Source organism: Trichoderma aggressivum, assembly GCF_033847375.1.
Source record: "Trichoderma aggressivum f. europaeum strain CBS 100526 chromosome Unknown scaffold_054, whole genome shotgun sequence".
NCBI lineage: Eukaryota > Fungi > Ascomycota > Sordariomycetes > Hypocreales > Hypocreaceae > Trichoderma > Trichoderma aggressivum.
The window spans coordinates 67,577-77,324 of record NW_026946420.1 but is presented as its reverse complement, the minus strand read 5'-3'; the positions used below and the strand labels follow the sequence as shown (position 1 = coordinate 77,324).

The 9,748-nt window shown below is 53.2% G+C and overlaps 5 protein-coding genes across 5 annotated transcripts; 3 read left to right on the top strand and 2 right to left on the bottom strand.

Annotated features, from left to right (window-relative positions):
• Positions 1–782: 782 nt before the first annotated feature.
• Triagg1_9495 (uncharacterized protein) lies at positions 783–1,713 on the top strand (the record flags this gene model as incomplete). Its single annotated transcript, XM_062904458.1, has 2 exons — positions 783–875; positions 934–1,713. 2 exons carry the CDS (start codon positions 783–785, stop codon positions 1,711–1,713), a joined length of 873 nt encoding a protein of 290 aa, XP_062751532.1.
• Positions 1,714–2,648: 935 nt separating this feature from the next.
• Triagg1_9494 (uncharacterized protein) lies at positions 2,649–3,555 on the bottom strand (the record flags this gene model as incomplete). The annotated part of the gene is made up of 2 exons (XM_062904457.1): positions 2,649–3,163; positions 3,282–3,555. The coding sequence occupies 2 exons, from the start codon at positions 3,553–3,555 to the stop codon at positions 2,649–2,651; spliced, it is 789 nt and encodes a 262-aa protein (XP_062751531.1).
• A 1,082-nt stretch (positions 3,556–4,637) lies between these two features.
• Positions 4,638–5,666, top strand: Triagg1_9493 (uncharacterized protein; the record flags this gene model as incomplete). Its single annotated transcript, XM_062904456.1, has 5 exons — positions 4,638–4,640; positions 4,719–4,752; positions 4,826–4,872; positions 4,953–5,111; positions 5,271–5,666. 5 exons carry the CDS (start codon positions 4,638–4,640, stop codon positions 5,664–5,666), a joined length of 639 nt encoding a protein of 212 aa, XP_062751530.1.
• Positions 5,667–6,124: 458 nt separating this feature from the next.
• On the bottom strand, positions 6,125–8,361 carry Triagg1_9492 (uncharacterized protein; the record flags this gene model as incomplete). Its single annotated transcript, XM_062904455.1, has 3 exons — positions 6,125–7,713; positions 7,780–8,031; positions 8,148–8,361. 3 exons carry the CDS (start codon positions 8,359–8,361, stop codon positions 6,125–6,127), a joined length of 2,055 nt encoding a protein of 684 aa, XP_062751529.1.
• Positions 8,362–9,145: 784 nt separating this feature from the next.
• Triagg1_9491 (uncharacterized protein) lies at positions 9,146–9,677 on the top strand (the record flags this gene model as incomplete). The annotated part of the gene is made up of 2 exons (XM_062904454.1): positions 9,146–9,148; positions 9,255–9,677. The coding sequence occupies 2 exons, from the start codon at positions 9,146–9,148 to the stop codon at positions 9,675–9,677; spliced, it is 426 nt and encodes a 141-aa protein (XP_062751528.1).
• Positions 9,678–9,748: the final 71 nt, after the last annotated feature.

Here is a 9,748-nt window from a genome sequence, read left to right as displayed (position 1 = left end):
ACTTCACCTCTTCTCTGCCCTTCGAGATTGTACAAAGAACCCCCCCGTTGCTTTGCGACTTGCACTGCGATACTTGAGCGTGTTTTTCTTCTCTGAAGCCAATCCATCATCCCCTTGCGCCTCTACTGTTATTGCATTTCTCTTGTGCAGAAACGGCCTAGATGTGCCGCCTCGCCCAGCCCCTTGCACACACCGAATGATACGAGTCCTTCCCCAGCCATCTCCCGGATCGCTGTTTGCTCGTCTCATACTCGTATATCAGCAGCAGACCGACACCGTAAGGCGCGCGTATCTGACTTCTCCTCTCCTCTGGCGTCTCTTCCCCTCTGTGTTTTACCCAAGATCCGGGTTCAGAAAATCCAGGGTTGTCCCAGGTTGACGCCGGCTTACCTTGGCTTTTTTTTCCCTTGCGTTCCCCTCACCAACTTTAGACCTTTGGCAGGGCTAGCTGGGAGCTGTCTTGCCTCAGCCAGGGCTTTCAGAAGGATCTTGCTTCAGCCGCAGCCTTCAATTGGGTCGGGTACTCGCCATTGCACAGCTTTGGACGATTGTACCGCTGTACGATCGCTGGGTGCGCTTTACTCCGGACAGGACTAGAGGACCCTTCGTGCATCTTGTGGCAGGCAAGGCGGCGGCCACCCACCTATCAAGCCTGTCATTTTTGTATCTCATTCTGCCCCTATTGCACTGCTATCTACACCGCTGCCCAAGCGTTGTTTTCTTTGCATATTATACATTGTACCCTGATCAAGCAGATTGCCATGTCTCATACACAACACTACATGGACATGGTGTCGGAATCCAGCCGAAAGCGTGGCCGCGATGGCGACGGAGAAATGGAAAGCATCTCGATGGGCTTCGAGGAGCATCGTAGCGTAAGTCCAAAGAGAGATGCTCTTCACCCTGGGACAAGTGTACTGACCATTGCTGTAGAAACGAATCCAATGCCTTCCTCTCCGAACATCGCCAAAGTCGTCCCAGCAGTGGCACTCTGCACCATCTTTTATCCCCCTCAGCTCCGACTCTGATGATAACATCTCGCAGCCCAGCTTTGCCTCTTGGCCACACCAATCTGCAGTAAACTCTCATCCTTATAGTGGCGGAGGATCAAACACGGTGATGGGATCTGGTCGGATGCCCACGCCAGTCCAGCCAAGCTTTGCTGCACAGGTGCGTGGTCAGCAGAACGAGTGGGCAGGTCCTGGTCCAGTTGTGACGACGCTCAACGGGGTCATCAACTTGGGCCACCATCCCGCTGGCTTCTCGGACGACCAGTCGGTACCTCGTATCATGTCGGGCCTGGAGGATTGGCAAGCTGTGCAAAATCACCGAAGACTGCCTTCGCCAATTTCAGAAGTAGAAGACTGCGTACAAGATCAAGACATTGGCGACGCTGGCATGATGATTGATGACAACATGGGCGTGGTCATGGACGCGACCGCAGCGTTACCACCATCGCCAACCCGTGCGATGGACCACCCTAATAATATGATGGACATCGAGTCGCCGCCGCATTCGCATGCGGTTGACTTGGACGGCGAGGTTCCTTTGCCCAGCCCTGGCCGGAGAGGCCATATGCGGAGCAAGCATACGATTGACAGTTGGACGTGGCAGCCAGGGATGAAGAAAAGTTTCAGCATCGGGTACCGAGCCGATTGTGAAAAGTGCAGGCTCAAAGTGCCCGGGCACTTTAACCACATCGTCATCTCATAGCAGGGGAAGACAAAACTGGCCGACCCCAAATCTGACCCGGATTTGTGGGATTCTGCTGTCAGGCCTCTCGATTAGCAAGAGAAACGACGACAGCTGGCCACACTTTCCGACCACAGACGATACACGAAGCACCCAAAACCAGGGCGTGCAGAGATGGCGGCCTTGCCGAAACGGAGGCTGGAGTCACCCGCTTCAGGCCTGAGACCGATAACCCTTCCACTGCGTGCAAAGATGGGAGGGGTTTTCTGGAAATACCAAAGACTGCTGGTTGATTGCGACATCCAGGGTCACACCATTTGATTTTTGCACTTGCATTTCATCGGAGTTTGACGGAGGGATTGGGCTTGCGACGCATTCGTTCTTGATATCACGCATACACACACACCTGCATTGTTTTTTATACAGAAGAAAAGAGACTCCTTGTTTGGGTCAGCAACAACTTGCATAGCCTCAGAGAAGCGTTCGTTGAATAAGCGATTTGCTTCGTCCATGCGGTCTATACCTACTCTACATACATATTGCTTTTCGGGGGGATTAACATGGGTACACAGCAGGCGAACTACACTATGAGAAGCGACTCATCAATATTCAAGACTTGACCGACTAATAATTAAAAGTACATTTTTTAACACCGGGTGCCGTCTTCTTTTGGGCTGCATTTCCATTTCCATTTCCATTTCCATTTTTAAATCCCCAAACATCTCTTCGTTAGTCCTACATGCCCAACAAATTCAGATGCATATGATATAGAAGTTGGGAGGTGTGTCCCCTTATAGTACATACAACAAATGACTCCCGACTCCATCTAATGCAAGCCCATCCACATGTCGTATGATACACGGCTGCCGCCCTCCCCAATACCCAAATAACACGATGTATGGTTTTCTTTTTCTCTTTTTGTTCCCTCTTGTCCCGATTTACCGCTGCCCATTAACTCACCACCACCCCTTCTTCTTGGGCTCCGGCGCGGAGCTTCCGGTGTCCAGGGCAAGCTGATCCAGGCTGCCTCCATTCTGCTGGTTTTGTTTTTCCTTTTCCCACGCACCCTTTGCGGCGTCTCCTACTGACTGAGCGGCGCCGTTTGTGCTACTGCTCTCCGCATCGCTGCTGCTGCTGCCTCCCCAAAGGAAGCCCAGCAGGCCCTTGCCCTTGCTCTCGGCAGCCTTGCCGGCGTCAAAGGCTGTCTTGACGTGCTCCTCGAAGTGTGTGCGGTGCTCAGGCGGGGATAGCAGGGGGGGCAGGCGGATGCCCTTCTCCTCGGCCTCTCGGTTGGCCTCCTCGACGAGGGCGATTTGCTCCTCGGTGGCGTCGCCCTTGAGGTAGGCCAGGCGGGCGGTGGAGAGCTCGTCGGCTTCGAACTTGCGTTGGGCCTCGATCCATTCGGCGCGGCGGGCGCGGTTGTAGCGCAGCATGTCCCAGACTGAGTATACGCTTACGACACCGGCGACGACTGGAGTCTCACTCGTCAGTCCCGTGTTTTTGTTTCCAATGCAATGGCGTCCGGGTTCTCTCTCCCTCTCCCTCTGCTTCTCCCACTTCCAAATTCTCTGTATTCGTATCGAACGTACCTGTAAACATGACAAGGCCCCCCACCGTCCACCTGTGCGCCACATCAAAGAACCGCCTTGAGGCATCAATGACTCTGTCCGCCTTGCTGACCTGTGCCTTTTGCGCCGCCAGATGCGCCTGCCTCAACCGCCGCACTCGCTGCTCGGGCGTCTCGCCGGGGATCCTGGAAGTCTTTGGAGCCGCAGAGGTGGCAGACTTTGACGTAGCGTGGGGTATGGTGGAAGTGAACCTTGTAGCGTCCTTGACGCTCCGAGGTCCTATTCTGGACGCCATTTTTGAAGAAAAGAATTTAGACGGAGAAGGGAAAAAAAAAAAAAAAAATTGTCAAGATTGGCCTTGATTAGGGCCGAGGGGAGCAATGAGCCAAGGTTGATTCGGAGGAGAGATTTTGGCTGTACCCGGAGATGGATCGTTTTTCGTGAGATTTTTTGTTGTAGGTGCAGCCGCAGAACGAAGAGAGGGTGGAATTCGGCGGATGTGATTGGTGCGGGATTATTCCGGGGGTCGAGAAATGGGCTGTTTTCTTGGAGAAGAAAATTGATGGCAACAATCGGCACTAGGGATAGCTGCTTTGCTGTGGTCTGGAATATTTTATTCTACGTGGGTGTTGAACTGCTCGCCATGGGCACATTGATTGGGATATTCTTGGTTTGACAGGATCTGCTATTTTGTTGGCGAATTACGAGCTGATTCAAGGTCTTTTACGGACGGGCTTTCGCATCGCCACAGCAGAGATGAAAACTTCATCCGCAGGTGATGGGCGCATACGGTGCTCGAGACATCATCTACTCACAATGGTACAATAGGCTGTCAAGGCTCCTCCATCTCTTGTCATTCGTACGCCGTACGCAACGTCTAGCCTTAACTTGGAAAATTCCTACGTCACAACATGGCTCGCGTTGCAGTCTACAATTGCATCTTCTTCATGATGCTGCATATAGCAGCTATCACAATGAAAACGGAGTTGGATATATCAAAAATTGCGCCTCCCATGGCCCCGAAGGATAATGGAGCAAGGAGCGACTCCGCGTTGTGCAAGGCAGAAGAAAGAAGAAAGAAGAAAAAAGAAGCAGAAAAAGTAAAAGGTCGACGGTACGGAAGTTGTTTTGTAGCTCTGAGTTGATGCCTGGCGCCAAGAGTGGTGCTTTCAGGCATCGAGGCACTAACAATTTCTTGAGCGCAGCACGTGATGCGCATTCTGATTTTTGGTGCGCGGCAGGGCATGTCCCCACGAGGTACGTATCGATTGTAGGGCACGAAAACCCTTTGACGAATTTGACGAGTCTCATCCTCCGAAATTTCAACGACTTCCGAACAACGACCACCGGAGCCCACGTTGATCGCAAGCAGACACAATGGTATGTATAGATATCCCTAATGGAAGACGTTGAATTGTTGGAATTCACAAGAGTGCTGACCTTTTTTCCCCCGTCCAGGCGATCAAGCACAACCAGACGATCATCAGCAACCGTGAGCACTCCCCAGTCAAAACCTCGAGTCGACGATGCGAATCATCATGAATTGCGACTGACCCCTCCCACAGATTTCCGCAAGGATTGGCAGCGACGGGTTCGCACCCACTTTGACCAGGTATGCGATCAACGAACTCGGAAAAGAAAAAAAATCAATATTCAGAGAGGAGGATTGTTTATTGACTTGTTTCGAAATAGCCCGGCCGCAAGACACGGAGACGCACTGCTCGTCAGGCCAAGGCCGCTGCCCTCGCCCCTCGTCCCGTCGACAAGCTGCGCCCTGTCGTCCGATGCCCTACCGTTAAGTACAACCGACGGGTTCGTGCCGGTCGAGGTTTCACCCTCACCGAGCTCAAGGTACGACTTGACTGAAAAACAAAAGAGTTTCTTCCTCGCGACCCTTTGGCCTCAGCAAAGAGAAAGGCAGGGCAATCACAATTGCAGAGGCCTCTGGACCTAAGGGAATGAAAAAAAACTAAAGTGGCTGGAGTTGGTTCTAACAAATTTGTTCTACAGGAGGCCGGCATCTCCAAGTCCCTGGCTCCCACCATCGGCATCTCCGTCGATTTCCGCCGACAGAACCTGAGCGAGGAGAGCCTTGCCGCCAACGTTGCCCGCCTCAAGGCCTACAAGGAGCGCCTCATCCTCCTGCCCCGCAAGTCCAACGCCCCCAAGAAGGGTGACACCAAGACCGACGTCGCCTCTCTCGACAAGGCCGCCTCCATCGCCGCTGCCCTGCCCATCGCCCACGTCTCTGCTGGCTTCACCGAGATCAAGAAGAGCGAGATCCCCGCCGCTATCGAGGGTGGTGCCTACACCAAGCTTCGCATTGCCCGAAGCAACGCCAGATACCAGGGTGCCCGCGAGAAGCGTGCTCGGGACAAGGCCGAGGCCGAGACTGCCAAGAAATAAACTTTGTCAAAAAGGGAACTGGTGTTTTAAGGGTTTTTTGCTCTTTGCGTCTCTACGGGAGTGTTGCAAGGTCGGTTTCGAGGCTTTGATGAAAGTGCTAGGCCAGGTTACGGGAGGAAATATTAAGCTCTTAGGTCCAGGTCAAAGAATTATTTGCATGATCAACCGCCCTTGCCCTGTATTACACTTAAAAAAAAGGGTCAAATGGCAGCATATTAAAACGAGCGCTGAGGCACGCGTAGTTTTCATGTTGTGAAAAGTTGCTATAATTTTTTCTTCTTGTTCAATTGGGTCCCTTGCCGCTTTGTGCAAACTATGAGTGATGTGAAGAAATGTATATGTATGAGGAGACTTGAAACGATCAACCAAGTATATGATGCGTACATATCGCTTTTCTTGTTTATCCAGACAAGAGAAAAGAATACACAACTCCATTCGACTTCCCCAGCGTTTCAGATTTACGATGCCATCGCCTTCTGCGCAGCCACAATCTCCGTGCCCTCCTTGACCAGATCTTGCAAGATGCTCAGCCTCAGACCAGGCAGTTGATCGCCCCACGTCCGCAGAAGCTCCGTGCACATCACCAGAGCATTCTCTCGATCCACCCGAAGCATGCTCTCCTTCTGCTTGGGATCAGCCTGTTGAGGCTCGAGTCCCAGGCCCTCCGCCATGGACGTGATCTGGCCGTCGGGAGCGGCCAGCGCGTATGGCGCTTCCTCGATCTGGTCGTTGCCTCCCACCTCGCCGAGGGGAGTCTCTCTTCCGGTGATGGCCTTGATGAGCTCCGCCATGGTGCCGTGGATGGAGAGCAGCTCCACGATGACGCGACCTCCCTCCTTGGAACGACACATGAGAGCAAAGACGAACCAAGCTTCTGAGCGAAGACTTGGCCATTTCTGCTGGACAATCAGGAACGAGAGAACCCTAGCAACGTCGTGCTTGCTGTAAAAGTATTCACGGCGTTTGTTTTCTTCAGGCTCGGACGATGCTGTGCCGTCTTTGCTAGTTGGGCGCTCCCAGTCTGGCAGTAAAGGCACGACTGGGCCAGAGTGAAGCATCCGGCATGTGGCGGCTACAGCTCGGGCAGCCTCGAGCCTCGTGGGCTCAGCATCGGAGCGCTCGTAAAGAGCAATGACGCCGCTCACACTGGAGCGTTCACGGGCTGGGCTGGCCGGGTCTGCGCTGAGAGGAGCACAAATACGAGCAACGTTGGCCGGGCAGTTGAGGAGAAGCAACCGAGTCAGAGACACGGCGGCAAACTGCACCTGGGGCGAGGCATCCAAGCTGTACAGCCGCGGGACACATGTGACGTCCAGCAAGTCACCGAGAAGCGGCTTGTTCTGAAGCGGAATGGCAAGGTTTTTCAAGAAAGACAATGCTGAGTGGAGAAGCTGTGCGTCGGTGACGTCTTGATTCGAGAGGAGCCTTATCAGGGGGCCATGCGCAAAGTAAGCCTGAACAAGAGAGGTGGTGGCTTCATCTGAGCGGGAGAGGTTGCCCAGGGCGAGGCACGCCGCCGTCTGGAGCTGGAGGTTCGAGCTCTGTAGCCAAGCAAGAAAGTTTTGGGCAACGGGGCTCTGCAGTGGGTAGCATGAGGCGAACAGGTCGTTGCCGGTGATGTCCGCCAAGCTGACGAGAAGGCTAGAGTAGAGCTTCTTCAGGGATGCTTGCGTATCGGCGTCGTCGATTTCGAGCGCGTTAAAGTGAGTGTGAGCGTGGTAAAAGGTGGAGAGGAAGAGCTGCATCAAAGGTCCCTGGATCAGGGCGGCCTGGAACTTGTCATCGGCAAGGTAAGCGCCGGCCACCGAGACGAGAGAGATGAAGTCGTCAATGTCATCTCGAGACGGCAGGCCCGTGGCCAGTGTGAGCAGAATCTCCACTGTTCGGGGACTTGCACGAGCTGCTTCGCCTTCTTGACTAACAAGCAGAGCGAGAATCTTGCAGAAATAGGGGACGAAGACGATGAAGTTGGCCAGGGTTGGGGAGGACAAGAGATCGATGAGTCGCTGGTTGAGGTTGGCCTGTGAGGCGGCAAGCTGTGCAGGTTCTTTGAAATGACATATTAGTGTCTTGACGGCCATTCATCAGACCTTGACAAGTTATCGGGCCTTACCGTAGTCAACCAAGATGTTGAACAAGACGGGAATTGTAAAGGGTATCAAGCTCTCATCTTGCAGGTGATTGATGACGGTAACGAGGTGGTTTCCTTGAATCACTCTCGCACGGTTCTCGTCTGTATCTGCACAAGAGTTTCCCACCAGCCGCAGTATATGAATTTTCAAGCCCTGCTCCAGAGAGCCGCCAGCGAGGACACGAAGGAAGAACTCCAAGATGCCAGAATCACCAAACGGGCCTCGCCATGCCACTATATGAATACAGGTATTGGGTCAGTCTACCAGTGCAGGTCTTCTCTTGAACGTATCCAAGGACCAATTCTGTCATAATCTGATCTATTGGCTGATTGATATAGTAGTGACTCACCATCTCTGCTGCCATCGCCCAGCTTCTCGGCCATGAGCTCCAGGTCTTCCTGGCTATGGGAGGTCCATACCTCACGACAGGCCGCCAGGAGAGGTATCAGTAGCTCGGTTCTCCTCTGACGAGCGTCCACAGACTCCGTGGTTTCATCGTACTTGTCAGGAGAGACTTTGCTGCCTTCACGCAGGAGCATCTCTTCAATCTCCTTGGGCGCCATGGCTGCTGCTGCTGCTGATATATCCCTATTTTCACAAAAAACACGATATTATGATGTCTCGCTTTAACAATTGAACAATATGGTAAGAGAACTCGCAATGAAGGGGCAGGGAGATGATTCGGGAATTAGGTAATATATGTTTTTTTTTTTCAAGCTGAAGCCTCTTCATAAGCAAACCCTGGCGAGGTGATGACGACTCTGTGCTGTTAGGCCAAATTCAATGAAACAGACGGAAAACCCTAGTCCAGCCAAAAACGCGTATACGGCAGGCTTAGATTGGATTATGCAATTGCCGGAGAGTATTTTAGCTTCTTACTTTCCGGACGGGACAGACGACGGCAAATAGCATCAACGGATCCTGCCAATCACGACGACCAAGGATCCAGGCATAGTCCAGGCAATTTATTAGTGAGATGGGCAATTGCGTGGCTCGTTCAGGGGGATCCTCTTCGCGCTGTGGCTGGAATTTGCCGACAGACGATGGGCGGGGGGTTTTGCAGAGGCTTGGAGGAGTTGGGACGGGGAGCTTTACCGCGGTGAGGGGCGGCTCGGTGAGCGGCTGATCTCCGGGTAAAAGGATGGTCGCCCCAAGTTTATCCCCGGATAAGTCGCAAACTCGGAATTGGGAAAATTCAAGAGACAACGACTCTCGCATTCTCGGCCGCGGGACGGTGCTTCTACTTGCTTGTCTTTTTCGTCAGCCGCATTCTACAGGATTACACAATCTCTGTGAGAGGAGCGTCTTTCATCTGCTTCGGTCAGCTGCACTGGCTTCTTCATCACCATGGTATGTCTTGCACCAATTTTTTTTCTTTTACTTACCGAGGCCCCGGAATCACATCACACGATGCCGCGACAAACATGACTGACCCTGGATCACTTTTCTCAAAAAGGCACACAAATTCGTCATCACAGCCTTCCTCACGGGCTCTCGCATCCTGGGACGGTCCTTCATGGCCGCCTACCGACAAGCCCAGGCCTCGTCGCAATATCAGCGTGCGCAAGCCAAGGCGACTGGCGTCAGCGCTTCAGGTCGAGCCTCTCTCACAGCCGGCATGACCCTGGAGGAGGCTTGCCGCATCCTGAACGTCAAACCCCCGGCCAATGGCCAGGCCAACGTCGAGGAGGCGCTCGAGCGGTACAAGAGGCTATTTGACGCAAACAACCCTGAAAAGGGTGGCAGCTTCTATCTCCAGAGCAAGATTGTAAGAGCAAAGGAGCGCCTCGAGGCTGAGACTGGACCCATACGAGAAAAAGCCGAGATGGAGGCTGAGGCAAAAGAGGGGTGGAAGCCCAAAGTCTACAAGGATCAATGAGCAGGGTTTGAAGCGGACGACTTATACGACCAAGGTATAATACGGGTGGTTTGTGGGAGAAGAGCTTACGC